Source organism: Mustelus asterias, chromosome 3, assembly GCF_964213995.1.
Source record: "Mustelus asterias chromosome 3, sMusAst1.hap1.1, whole genome shotgun sequence".
NCBI lineage: Eukaryota > Metazoa > Chordata > Chondrichthyes > Carcharhiniformes > Triakidae > Mustelus > Mustelus asterias.
Window position 1 is genome coordinate 72,768,266 of NC_135803.1, and position 14,733 is coordinate 72,782,998.

Sequence of the window (14,733 nt, forward strand, 5' to 3'; positions counted from 1 at the left end):
TTCCACCTCCATTTTCCTCAAGACTGAAACTTGTCTAGTGCATTCTTATCATAAGTTGAACGTTTTACAGTGCCCACCCCTGTGGAGTTCCTATTCTTATAAATTAACCTGACACTACTTTGACTTAGATTCTAAAAGTCCTGCCCCCGCCCCCCCCCGCCCCCCAATTCGGTATAATTAAGATTGATTTTTTAATTGTAAATGTCTGTCAAAGTAGGTGCAGACTCAATGGGCCAAATGGCTGCCTTCTGCACTTGAGATTCAATACCTCCTTCTGGAATGAAATTCCATGAGTACTTGCTGCCTTCCCAAACTCTAAACCTCACACCATGAATGGAGGTAATGTCGAAACAATATTGGGCTTTAATTATCAGGGCTTGGACATTCAGTAGGGAGGTGGCACTTTTGTTGGTCTGGCTCAGTTGACTGTGTAGCGACTGCTGAGGTCGGAACAATTGTGGATGCAGGCTCCACTCCCTCCATAGACATGTGCTGAACTGACACTGCAATGCATCAATGAACCTGTTTGTCTCTTCAGGTTGATGTAATAGATTGTATGGCAAGGATTTCTGTTCTGGGTAACATTTCACTTCCTTTTTATGTGATGGGGTGCCCGAGAACTCTTATTTAAAAAATGTTTAGTCATAAATTTAAGGATGAACTTTCTCCAAAATATTTTCTCTCTTTCTCCATATCTGTCCTTTTGATTACTGTATTATACAGTCTTATTTTCTCTTCTACAGATTTAGTTAGCTCCTCAGCACAGATACATACGTGTCACTCCTTTTTGTGACCGTAGACTGCCAGCTGCTGCTTTCGCTGCTATTTCAATGAAAATTTACATAACGAAATAAGCACCCTTCATTTGTTTGACAGTAATGACAGGCTTGCATTAAAATCAGTCTTTTGCTTTGCGTTCCATCAACTGAGCTGAATTTTTAAATCTGTTCTTTCTTGAAATTTGGTGCTTTTTTAGGCTCTGATTTCTGGAGCCAACATCGAGTGACAGCTACTGAGTTCACAGACGACCCAGCTTCCCTATTCTCGACTGTAGAATAGTTCTTTTATGGATGTAAAATTCTGCTGGGAATAAGGTGTCTGGACCCATCATCCATGTGCTCTCTGACCTACATTGGCTGCCAATCAGGCAACACAACTTCAGTTTTAAAAATTCTTATTATTTTCAAATCTCTGTGGCCCTGCTTCCTTCATCTCTATAATCTCCTCCAGCCTTACAACTGTTTGAAATCTCTGTGGTCTTCCGATATTGGTCTCTTTCATATGTTTGGATTTCTTCATTCAATGATTGGCAGTATTGTCTTCAGCTGTCTTGGCCCTAAGCTCAGCAATTCCCTCCTTGAACTGATCTGTCTCTTTGGCTTTCCTCATTCTAAGATGTTGCTTTAAATCTACCTTTTTGACCAGTCATTTGATCACCTGTACTTATATTCCCAAATGTAGCTCAGTATGATTCTACTTTGGTTGTACTTCTATAAAGTGCTGTGGGATGTTTTACTGTGTTCAAAGGTGCTATATACATGTTGGTTGTAGAAATCTAGGCAGTCAGTGCATGCATCTGACCTAAATGAGTGGCTTTGATCGATGTCATGTAGGCTGTTAATGGGTCCTTTTTATTCCAGACAAGCACACCAGCAAATTTAACTTCTGACTAGTGTAGTTGGTAGTTGATCCCACATTGTGTGTGTGTGTGTGTATACGTACATCTTGCATAATTGTAGATCTGTGCATGGACTGAAAGCTCTGTTCATCCATGTTGTATAAAACTCCAATAGACTGGACCATTGCCAGCAGTCCAGGACTCCGGTCATGTTCGTACTCTCATTATCTTCACTGGATCAAGTACTCCACTATGCCGCTGATGAAAGATCAACCTGAAATGTTAACCCCCTCCCCTCGCATGCTGCCAGATCTGCTGATTATTTTCTGTTTCTGTTTCAGCACCCACAGTATTTTGCTGTACTCCACTCACGGTGTTTCATAGAATCCCTGTAGTGCTGAAGGGGGCCATTCAGCCCATCATGTCTGCAATGACCCACTCAGGTCCTATCCCCATGTATTTATCCTACTAATCCCCCTAATGTACACATCTTTGGACTGGGGAAGGAAACCCATGCAGACATGGGGAGAACGTGCAAACTCCACACAGACAGTCCCCCAAGGCTGGAATTGAACCTGGGTCCCTGGTGCAGTGAGGCAGCAGTGCCAACCATTGTACTGCCCCATGTGTTACAAAGAAATGAGAGGTACGTTCTGTTCACCATATTTTGGGGCAACTTTGTGTATCACCCTTCCCATTTGTTGGTAATGCAATTCCTAATTTTTTTTTCATTCGAGGGGTGTGGGCTTCACTGGCTAGACCAGCGTTTAATGCCATCTCTAATTGCCCTTGAGATGATGAGCTGCCTGGTACACCCACTGTGGTGTTAAGGAGGGAGTTCCAGGATTTTGACCCAGCAACCGTAACGGAATGGTGATATATTTCCAAGTCAGGATGGTGATTGGTTTGTAGGGAACTTCCAGGTGGTGGTGTTTCCATACATCTACTGATCTTGTCCTTCCAGATGGTAGTAGCCATGTTGGTATATTAAAATGAATGGGACTATTAAAATAGTGTGAAGTGCACTTCACTTGCCCCTTCCCTGAATTTCCTTGGTGTTACAGGACAGAACTGCTCATTTCCACTAATTGAGCTAGTCCCAGATAAAGTCCACTGATTCTCCATTTGGTCTGATCCATTTATCCTCATTACCAAAAATGTACCCATTCTGTATTACCTCTGGGTAAGTTCAAGTATAATCACTTTCCTCGCTCCATGTTTCCGTCCGTATGTTTGATTTAGAGCTTGTGTTCATTTTGATTATCTATTGCTTGCATGTTAAGTTCACCTCTCAACTGCTTTGTTTCTTCTTTCCCTCCCCTCCCACCATTTAAATAATCATAAAACTGCAGATTTGATGCCCAATCCCATTTATCCATTTGCCAGTTTTGTTCTAGACCAGGGTGCTCAGGATTACATACTTGTCTTTCTGTACGGGGAGCCCCAGAAGTCAAGCTTGGCCATTTTAAATGCAGTAGATCTTCAATCAAACAGTGGCATTTGTATGCAAAATCTTTTGTCCTATGTCTGGATGATTTTGGATCTGTAAAGCAGATATTTTTAACATTGCATTTCTGGTGGTTTTGCATATTGGTCTAAATATAGTATTCATCTTTTTTCTCTGTTTCTTGGTGTGGCTTGATCTCTGCAGTCAAGTTACTGAAGTTTTAAGTGAGTCGTGATCGTCTGTTTTTCTAAAGGCATATTGAGACAGTATTTCAGAAACAGTCTATACAGTTCAACGAGTGTGTGCCAATGCTGATGCGCCACATGAACCTTCTCCCACCCTACATCTCACTGGATCACATTCCTCTATTCCTTTCCTCTGAAAAGATGGAGAGATGAAAAAAGGAACATAAATTATAATGAAATCTTTATGCCCCTTGAACTTCAGGGAACAGATTTCTTTTATAGTTTAATCTTGTTTTATATGCAAATTTGGCAGCCAGTTTATGCAGAGTATGATCCCACTAACATCAGTCCAATAAATTAACAGTTGATGTATTTTTGATTTGATTGAAGAGTGAGTGTTGATTAGGGCATCAGAAGAACACAATGCTTTTTCACACGGTAATGAGATGCTGCATAAATGCATAAACCTAGATTACAAACACTTGAGTGGGGATTGAACCCATGACCTCTGACTGAGCCATAAAATTTGCCACCAATCAAAGCTGACATTTAGATCATTTTAATGTTAAAACGCTGCTGTAATAACACATTAGCCAAGATTACAGAAAATGGAGGGAGAAGTGGGTATTCCATCTTGGTGCACCGAGTGCAAAATTGCACACCCCAGCCTATGTTCTCCTGTTGCATTTTTTCCAAACTGTGGCCCTGACAGATGCTGGGTGACACCAACTCAAAGCATTCCTCGCAAGCTCTTGATTGCTCCTCCTCTACCCCATTGAGGCAATGCTATGTCTCTGCTGGTGCAGTCTGAGTCTGCGGTAAGCAAGCCCTTGATCTGCCTTTGAATAAGGTTTGGGTAATTTGCTGAGTTGGCAGCTGGGCTGTAGAGTCGGTCTCTGTATTGATCTGCCATGACCTTGCAGCTCTGCCTCATCCAGCCAGAACACGATAGATTCCAGGAGTCGAAAGGAGCTGGGGCTACAACTGACATGAGCAGCAGATTCCAGCTGGCACCAGAAGGGTGTAACAGTATTGGATCATGAACATTTGCAACCTACTGGGAGTGAACAAGAAGACTGGTATTGTAGGACAATGGGAAGTGAGATATTAGCCTGCTTCTTGTGTAAGATGCCTGCAAAATAACATTACTGACATTTTTTGTGAAAATTAACATTGCTTGTGTGTGCGTCAATGAATTTTGAAGCAAAGTGAAGAGTTTTGAGTTTTTAGTGAAATCTGCCTTGAGGATTTTACTTTGGAAAGTTGCACATGAAATGTTTATTTTCTTTCCTCTTCTCCTGACAAAGCTGACTCTCAGTTCTGATAGCACCACCACCTATTCAAAGTGCCCATTTGTGAGTTTTGTAACCAGATAAGTCTGCAGACTTTTCACGTTAAGAGGTGATGTTCCCTAACTGGATCCTTGACTAACCTAACGTGGTTATGTCAACATGGCTACTAGGTAGTGACCAAATGTAAATAAAAATAATTTCATTTCAGTGGTGCCCTTTACAACCACCTTTGATGGTCAATGGTGTTTTAAAGTGCGGCAGTCAATTTCAGCAAAGCAAAGGCCCTGAAACAAGATAATTGTGATTATCTGTTATGGTGGTGCTAAGGGCTGAATATTGGCCAAGACACTGGGAGAATTGCCCTACCCTGTCAAATAGTGCCATGGAATCTTTTATGTCTGCCTAAAAGGACCGAGGATTTGGGTTAAGTGGCACCTCTGACAATGCAGCACTCCCTCAGTACTGAAGTGGCAGCCTGAATGGGCGGCACGGTAGCACAGTGGTTAGTACTGCTGCTTCACAGCTCCAGGGACCTGGGTTCGATTCCCGGCTTGGGTCACTGTCTGTGTGGAGTTTGCACATTCTCCTCGTGTCTGTGTGGGTTTCCTCCGGGTGCTCCGGTTTCCTCCCACAGTCCAAAGATGTGCGGGTTAGGTTGATTGGCCATGCTAAAATTGCCCCTTAGTGTCCTGAGATGCGTAGATTAGCGGGTAAAATATGTAGGGATAAGAGGGTAGGGCCTGGGTGGGATTGCGGTCGGTGCAGACTGATGGGCCGAATGGCCTCTTTCTGTACTGTAGGGTTTCTATGATTTCTAGTTTCTGGATGGAGTTTTGAACCCATGATGTTCTGTCTGAAACAAGTATATTATCACTGAGCTTGTTTCTGGCCAACTTAATTTCCTGTTCCTTCCTCCTGTTGCCCCATCAAGTTAATTCTTCTGATTAATGTAAAGGTTACCATTCTAATCTGTTTTAATTTGAAACTCATCCGATTATCCCTACACCTAAATTCAATGAGGCCAGTGCGATGTAACCTTGGGTTGTTTACCTTCAATCCATATCTGTACACTCTGCATTAATTGCCACTTCTACAACATTCTCCAATGACCAGTGAGTGGCCTGATGGAGTCTTGCTGCTGCTGGCCTGCTTTAGATTATAGTTTACATGTGACATCACCTGTCACCACTGGGTCTCACCCCAGGTTTCCTGCTTCCGTTTCTTGTATGTTGCAAGAATATATCAGGAAATTAGGATATGTTCTCTGCTGCAAGATAGTGAAAGTCACTTAACTGGGAAAAACACTCTGATGCAGCAAACCAGCATGGACTTGTTCTTGGTTTTGGCAAGAAGGCTTTGAGTAATTCTCCATATATTGCCTGAGAAGCTGCTTATGAGCTGTCTTCTGTCACTAGTTTTATTAACTACACTGTTGGGCTTCTAGTAAATGCTCAGAGTAAACCTTGTAACCTGGGACCAGAATTGGTATGTAGAATCTGGTGGATCCTGTGAAAGTCATTGCTTAAAAAAATTACTGCAGATGTTTGGGGTGGGAGAAACTGGAAAAAGAGCTGCAGTTACTTCAGCATTTGTCAAGAAAATGTTGACTCTTTGGTCATAAAATCTTGCCTCAGAACTAAGAGATTTATTGATGAATAGCATTTGAGGAACAGGGAGGGAAGAACAAACTGGAAAAAGTGAGTTGTAAAGTGCTGCAGTGAGAATCAGGAAATGATTAAAAGAGTAGGAGTGATATGCACAGATTTCTGCCTGTTAATGTTTGGTCTTCGCTTTAGCACTTAACAGGTCATTCCATGTTCCGTTTCCTAAATGTTGTTCACCACCAACATCCTTCAGTTCTGAGGAAGAGTTTTGCACATAAAACGTCAACTGTCTTGTATTCTGTTCAGACATGGCTGCCTAACTGGCTAGTATTCTCCAATATACTGTTACAGACGGGCGGGGGGCTAATTTCACCTCTTCATCTGTCCATAAACGGAAAGGTGTTTTTGATTTGTTTCTCTAAGCAATCGCATATTTCCCAATCTCTTTGCTTTGGTTTAATCCAATTTTCTATTATTAACCTTGCAACAAACTTTAGATATAATAAACTTAAAGGGTTAGTTTATTTGCACATACCTGGGGCATAGAGATCACTGAATAGATATTGATTCCTGTGGGTCCAAAGTCCAGTGAGGCTTTTCTTCAAGATTGGCAGGCTCAAAACTGATGCTGTATATTTCACTTTTCTGGTGATGTTGATTATAGTAAGAAGTCTCAACACCAGGTTAAAGTCCAACAGATTTATTTGGTAAATAAACCTGTTGGACTTTAGCCTGGTGTTGAGATTTCTTACTGTGTTTGCCCCAGTCCAACGCTGGCATCTCCACATCGATGTTGATTATGCACAGAGTTTCCAATCAAAGCAGTGTAGATGGGGCTATGTGTTCAACGTGGGCCAAGCTCCTTGTTTGTGAGGCTGCTGGTCAGATGATAGAAAAGCAGACTGAAACTCTGCAGTTCAGCAAGCTAGAGGCCCCTGTCACATGACTCCCACCATTCCACACTCTCTCAGACCCTGAGATTGTTAAATGTCTCGACCATTAAGAATTGAAAGAAAGGTTGCAGGGCCCTCCGTCTTGTCAAACTCTTGTTGATCAGCCTGTGTTATGAAATACAGATGATTTTTTGGAATCAGCTAGGTATGCATATTGGTGAATAGCTCTGACCATGGTGTTATTATCCTTGCTTGACCTCTGCAGCTGTTGATAGACCACCGTGGTATGATTGTCAATACCTTGCCCATTATGTCGGACTGTTTGATTTATTGATTGCGTTGTTATTTATTTAACAGTAACCAGAGCGCTCATCATTGTGTCACTTCCTGTAGTGATGCCTGCAGTCTGTCAAGGATCCACACCCATCATCCTTTATCATTGTTTTACATCCTCCCTTTGGCAATGTTTTCCAGTGATGTGATCCATGAATGTTGAGGACACTCCACATTCTCTACTACCTCCTGTGACACTTGTTAAAATACTTGTCTGACATCCAACAAATTGAGTCTTCTCTCAGTCCCCAAAGCCTGATTGTTGTGCATTTGTAGGTCTAGAAAGATCAGTGGTTAGATGAAATAACTTTTTTGTCTTTTTTGTTAGTCATCATATAAATGTGTGGGTCAGCTGTTGCATCATTGGGTTAGTGAACTGTTTATTATTACATATTGTAACTGCTTTCAGTTAAGCAACGGAACAGGGAGTACTTTGGGCCTGGCTAATTAGTGGATTTGCATGGATGGGGCAGTTGGAATAGAGAGAGCCTGTGATAAAGGCAGGATTGCACAAGTTATTGTAGCTCAGTTCCTTCTGAACAGTGGGCTCCTTGAGCAATTGTTTTTTTTCCCCACTTAGTGTATTGGCCACTGGTTCAAGTAGCCTGTCAGCAGACATGTGGATGTGCTTCTGAATTACTGTATTTACTGAGTCTTTTCATCGCCATCTGATGTCTACTCTCTTTCAGATCAAAAAGCTGGCAGGCTGACGTGGGTAGGAATCCACTTACAGGACGGACTTTCTGGCAACTGACCATTTAGCTGGTGAGTCTATTTTGTCCATTTGAGTTACTTTTTGCCCTGTCCATTGATAGGTTTTCTGCATCACAACACTGACTACTACACGTCAAAAAGTGCTTCTGTGGCTGTGCATCCCTTTGGAATGTCCTGAGTTTGTGCAAGGTGCTATAGAAATGCATGTCTGTCCGTCCTTTTTCTGAATGCATTCTCCTGAATCAAGTAAAGCTGTTCTTCTTCCCCATCACTGGGTTGAATTTGAGACACTAATTTTCTTTCTGAGGCCTCCAACAGCCTAACTTTCCTCCCTCTGACTTTACTGTTTTCTGTAATCTGCAGGCTTTTGATATAAAAAAATCATCCCCTTGATTAGCCCCAATTTCTCTCTCTTTGTGGGCCTTCACCAGTGTTTCCTATCTTGTATGATGGCAGTGCATCTTTCTTTAAATATCCTTGGTCAGAATCACTTGTTCCCACATTCTTTCATGCACACAAACCTTTGCCTTCATAATCAGACAAGCCATCCTGTGTGATTAGTATTGCCTTGCTCTGTCAATCCTATTAGCTTGTATATACTAGAAGAATTCATGTTGTTAAGTGCAGTTGGGTGGCAGTGGTTAGCACTACTGCCTCATAGTGTCAGAGACTGGGATTCAATTCCCGACTCGGGCCACTGTCTGTGTGGAGTCTGCACATTCTCCCCCGTCTGTGTGGGTTTCCTCCGGATGCTTTGGTTTCTTCCCACAGTCTGAAAGACATGCTGGTTAGGTGCAATGATCTGAACAGGCGCCGGAGAGTGGCGACTAGGAGTTTCGCAGTAACTTCATTTCATTGTTAATGTAAGCCTTGTGACTAAAAAATAAACTTTACTTTAACTTTACTTTTGAATGGAGACTGGACCACAGAAAGCAATGATAGCTCACTGTTCCCTAACATCTGTTGTAGCCCAGAATGGTTCTGTAAATTTTCTAAAGAATAGACTTGCAAATAATCCATTGCTTTGTATGCATGGGATATTATGTTATTATTAAAACTCTTGGACACAAAAATGGTTTTTGATAAATAAGGAATGATATAACAATCACATGTAGAAGGGGCTATTTAAGTTGGCATCTGAATGGAATAGGAACCTACCTGGAAATGTGGTTATATGGCCAGCTGGAATAACCATTGTATATTTTGTTACCCCGACAAGCGGCTTAGGTTGGGCTTTGAGATGGGGGAGCAAGAATTGATGATTCTAGGATTTGTGTTTTTAGTCCTATACTTTTTATAGTATGTTGCTTGCTGTAGTGTTAATCTTAGTCTTTGCCACAGAGCCATTTCTGTGATTCGAGGGCAGCAGTAATCTTGATTTCTTTCTTCCCTTGTTTCTTTTTACCTGCAACTCGGAGGCTTGGCTGTTGGACCTCCTCTAACCCACCTATCCCTTAGCTACTTGTCTTGTTTTGCCTTAACTGTGTTTGGTTATTTTACTCACTGTGACTTATGGTACTGAGTCTCACTCTCTGGATTCCCAATCGGATTTATTATATTTATTGCCCTTAGATTTAGGCTTCCCTATAAGTGGAAATATTTTCTCTACTTTCTAGCCTCTTGAACTCCTTTTTAGAATTTAAAGACCCCTTTATCAGGTTACCTCTCAGCTTTCTTCTTTACGGAGATGAGTCTTTCCCTGACGGTTGAATCTTTTCAAGTCCCCTGTTTTTTTGTGTGTAATATAAAGACCAGAACTCTGTACAGTGCACCTTGTGCGATCTAACCAAGGTTTCATGGGTTTTACATAACTTCTCTAGTTTTTCACTTCTATTCTAGAAATTAAGCTTAGTGCTATGCTCACATCTGTATGGCCTTATTAACCTGCAATTTAATGTGAATAAAGCTTGTAAGTTAAGTGGCTGGTAGGTATGAAAAAATATCTGCCTGTATATAAAGCCACATTTTTCTGTTACAGTGGCATACCCGGACCTCGTGTACGTGGGATATCGACAATGAGCTCCGTAGCCGTACTGACGCCTGAAAGCTTTGCCGAACACAGGAGTGGCCTCAATGAACAACAGGCCAAAGGTTGGTGAACAGTTTGCAATTCTTTAACATTCTTAAACCAGTAAGAGTTACTCCAAGCTCACTTGTTCTGTTATTGATCATGAAGCTGCAGCATTGTCTTCGTCCATTGGCCGGCAGTTGCTTTCCCGAATGAGTGTTCCAGTCCTGTGGTAACCTGTCACTCGAGTTTCCTGTCCAGGCTTTTGGAACATTCAGACTTGACCTGTCTCAATTTTTTGAGCAGAATGCATTGAACAAAGGCAATACATATAGACCAGCTCGCCAATCCTGACTTGGAGTCGAAGGGTGTTACCCCTCAAGCAGAGCATGCAGATTATGTGGTCTTGACTGTACCAGATTATGTCATCCTCCTTTTCTTTAAAATGATATGGGATGGTGAGAACCAGAGATCTGTGCCCTCCTAGCATACAGACGATCCAATTTCTAATTTTCTTGTACTGATAGTAAACAATAACCCATATTGCATTTCACCTGTAGACTGCCACAGACCTTTTCTTGCTGTAACACATTACCTGTTTTAGATTGTCTAGTTTTCAGAGATATTCTTCCCCACTTCACTGCTTGTGAAAGAGTTTTTGGTGACGTGCTGTCCACTTCTGAGCTAGCTTCCATTCATGTTTTGTTCTCAGAAACTCTTGTCTGGTGCAGTACTTTGGAGAGCAAAGAATGATTCTTGTGTTTGTTATACAATGGTCCTATTTAGTGCTCGGGCACACCTAGGAAGCAATTGACGGAAAGGGCAAGATGAGCTGGCCCCAGGATGCACTCTTTTTCAGTGGCATCTGCAACTCCTTCCTGACTCAGGTGGTGCATAGACTCGCAATTGGAAGAAAAGATTAGGAAAACATGGACGGTGGATACAATTGGTGGCATACCAATTGTCTCACGGTTCCTGGACTAGGAATGGGCTGACATGCTGCCACCAGATTTGACTGGATTCTCAAATAACTTTTTACCCCCACCCCTCATTCCTTCACAATTCTTGATCATCTTGAACTACACTAAAGATGCTGGAACCGTCAATCACCCAAAGCACCCAAGCTCGGGTCACTTGCAGAAACAAAACCACCACAATTTTTTGACTTAAATGTGCCCTCTTATGCCGTTATTGTTTTCGACAAATAACCACAACTGCATGTATTGAAATGTGTTTGCGATTCTCTTGCTTGCTGATTCTAGCTACTACTCATCATTCACCTGATGTTGACAGCTTTGCTTGTGACTTTGACCAAAATAACACCATCTTCATCCTACAGCAAGTGTTGGTTCTGAAGATGAGACTGACCTGGTACCAACTTACAAGGAAGCATTTCCTCCTCTTCCTGAGAAAGCTACTCCTGGAGAGACAACAACCGAACCATCTGGAGCATGGACCAAAATCCGACCACTCAAATCTTCTCTCATCACTCAAGTATGTCTTGTTGAATAAGGGTCTTGTATAGGATGAAGAGTAAGACTGCACTGAGTGGAGGCAAAAATCTTCACCAATTGTAGGGGCAAGCATGAACTCATTCTAATTGGGAGCAGTCGTTTGGGCGCAGCTCTTGCCTGAGAACTGACTTCAAATCCAGCTCACGATTGAGGGATTGAATGTATAATTTCTTTTGAAGTAGTTTTAACCCTAACTTTTCAGCTCTATGACGATGTTTCCCAAGTACCAGGAATACTATAATAAATGAGCATGCTGGGGAAACACAGCAGGCCAGGCAATATCTGCAGGAGGGATAATGATAGGAATGGAATTCACGTTTTAAGTACAGAACCTTCCAAGTAGTTGTATCAATCAGAAAAGGGGGAGTATATAGATTGAAAACAAATGCAGAGAGGAATCTTTAATGGAATGAGTAACCTCAGTTAAATAATAGACATAAAGATAAATGGTGCATTAATAGATGATGCCACTACTTATCTGTTCTTTTTGTCAAGGTTTTTCATGTACCATTAGAAGAGCGCAAGTTCAAGGAAATGACCCAATTTGGAGAAGGAGATCAGGCCAAGATCTGTCTGGATATCATGCAGAAGACTGGTGCACACATTGAACTATCATTGGCCAAGGACCAAGGTCTTTCCATTATGGTTTCTGGAAAGCTGGAGGCTGTCATGAAAGCAAGGAAGGAGATTGTTGCTAAGCTGCAGACTCAGGTGAGCAATGGGCAAGGTCTGGGAATTGCAAAAAGTTACAAACTTAATGTAGGACCGATGGGAAGGGGAAGAGACTTTCCATTATATACAGAAAAATCATAACCTTTTTCTGCACTATAGGGATTCTATCTGGCCTATCAAGTCGACACCAACTCTGTGAAAGAGCATCCCACCCGGGCCCCCCCGCTATCCCCATAACCCTGCACGTTTACCATGGCTAATCCCCCAATCTATACATCTTGGGATACTTGAGCAATTTAGCATAGCCAATCCACTTAACCTGCACAATTTTGGACAGTGGGAGGAAACCCATCCAGACACAAGAGAAAATACTGGGAAATCTTAGCAGGTCGAGCAGCATCTGTAAGGAGAGAAAAGAGCTGATGTTTCGAATCCAGATGACCCTTTGTCAAAGCTAAAAGGCATAGAAAATGGGAGATATTTATCCTGCAGGGCGAGGGAATGAAAGATGAGTCATAGCCACAAAAACAAGGGGAAAGGCTGCTAATGGTAGTCCATAGAGAGAATAGAAGGTGTGAATGGCCAAACGGCAGAGAAACTGAAATCAAAGGGTAAGCTGTGACAGATGAAGATGTGGGAGAGGTAAAATTGAGAAAATAGTTTGGGGGGGGGGGGAAAGAAAAATTAAGACAACGAAATAAAAGGTGGAGAACAGTTTAAAAATTAAATAGAATGAAAATAAAGGGGTCAAGATAGGGTAGAGCTAATCATCCGAAGTTGTTGAACCCTATGTTGAGACTGGAAGGCTGCAATGTGCCTAGCCAGAAGATGAGACGCTGTTCCTCCAGTTTGCGTTGAGCTTCATTGGAACATTGCAGCAGGCCAAGACAGATGTGGGCATGGAAGCAGGATCGTGTGTTAAAATGGCAAGAAACCGGAAGGTCAGGGTCCTGATTGCGCACAGATCGAAGGTGCTCAGCTAAGCAATCAACCAGTCTACGTTTGGTCTCTCCGACGTTGGGAGCAGTGAATGCAATACACCAAGTGAAACGCTGCTTAACCTGGAATGAATGTTTTGGACCTTGGTTGGTAAACATGGAAGAGGTAAAGGGGCAGGTGTTATACCTTCTGCGATTGCATGGGAAGGTGCCATGAGTGATGGGAGATGTGTTGGGTATATTGGAGGGTTGGATTAGTTATCCTGGAGGGAACGGTCTCTGCGGCATGCTGACAGAGGGAGTGCAGGGAAGATGTGTTTGGTGGCATCACGCTGGAGTTGGCAAAAATGGTTTGCATGCGGAGGCTGGTGAGGTAAAATGTGAGAACAAGGGGGACTCTATCCTTGTTCTGGGGGAAGGGGTGAGGGTCATGGCGCATGAGATGGACCGCTTGCCGTTGAGGGCCCTGTCAGCAACTGTAGGTGGGAAACCATGGTTGAAGAAGAAGGAGCACATATTAGAAGCATCACTTTGGAAAATGGCATCATACGAAACAGACACAGGAGAATGCAAACTCCACACAGACAGTCACCCAAGGCTGGAATCAAACTCAGGTCCCTGGCGCTGTGAGGCAGCAGTGCTAACCACTGTGCCACCATGCCACCCCTATGGTATGCGTTTATCAGGAAAAAAATGCAAAAGAAACAATTGGTCACCAAGAATTCAGTGCAAGCTTCAAGGCCTGGACTTGAATAATGCAGTAAGAAGTCTCACAACACCAGGTTAAAGTCCAACAGGTTTATTTGGTAGCAAAATCCACTAGCTTTCGGAGCGCTGCTCCTTCGTCAGGTAAGTGGGAGTTCTGTTCACAAACAGGGCATAGAAAGACACAAACTCAAATTTACAAAATAATGCTAGATTACAAATAAACCTGTTGGACTTTAACCTGGTGTTGTGAGACTTCTTACTGTGTTTACCCCAGTCCAACGCTGGCATCTCTACATCTTGAATAATGCACACAGATAACATCAAATGGACTTGCTTGCTAGTGCTCTGGGAGGAAATGCAAGTTTTGAAGGCATCATGCCCAGTAAAAGTATGTCATATTAAATTCCAGTCAGCACAGGAGTTTCCAGACTACCTGTGTGTTTCACCCTGGACAAAAGGGAAGATTGAAACTCCACTTTCCATTGTATTACAATGGCCTCTTTTCCCCCATCCAAGCTTGGGGCCCCCCTCAGAATTGTTAACCTAATGGCCATGTGACTGAAACTGGATTCAGGAAACTGGATCCCATGACCCAGAAGGTATCCTAACCACAGCTAGTTTTAGAACCAGACTCTGAAACTAAGTTATCAAGCAGCCAATGTACTCAACCTGTTCCAGTTTCAAAGTTCACCTGAGAACCAACTCCGAGATGCTCTGACTTACTCTGACTGAAAAGAAAGGTGCACTATCCTTATCTGTATCTAATCTTCATATGTGAGGTTGTTAATTTGGGATTAATGTGTGAGA

The 14,733-nt window shown here is 42.5% G+C and overlaps 1 protein-coding gene across 2 annotated transcripts in view; it reads left to right on the forward strand.

The window, feature by feature from the left end:
- The window catches only part of hdlbpa (high density lipoprotein binding protein a), a 71,662-nt gene that overhangs the window by 10,125 nt on the left and 46,804 nt on the right, over nt 1-14,733 (forward strand). For both annotated transcript variants that reach the window (XM_078209196.1, XM_078209197.1), the window contains exons 2-5: nt 8,062-8,137; nt 10,065-10,177; nt 11,434-11,588; nt 12,104-12,319. In XM_078209196.1, the coding sequence (XP_078065322.1) occupies nt 10,102-10,177; nt 11,434-11,588; nt 12,104-12,319 (447 nt within the window). In that variant the 5' untranslated portion in view covers nt 8,062-8,137; nt 10,065-10,101. The remainder of the gene's footprint in view (nt 1-8,061; nt 8,138-10,064; nt 10,178-11,433; nt 11,589-12,103; nt 12,320-14,733) is intronic.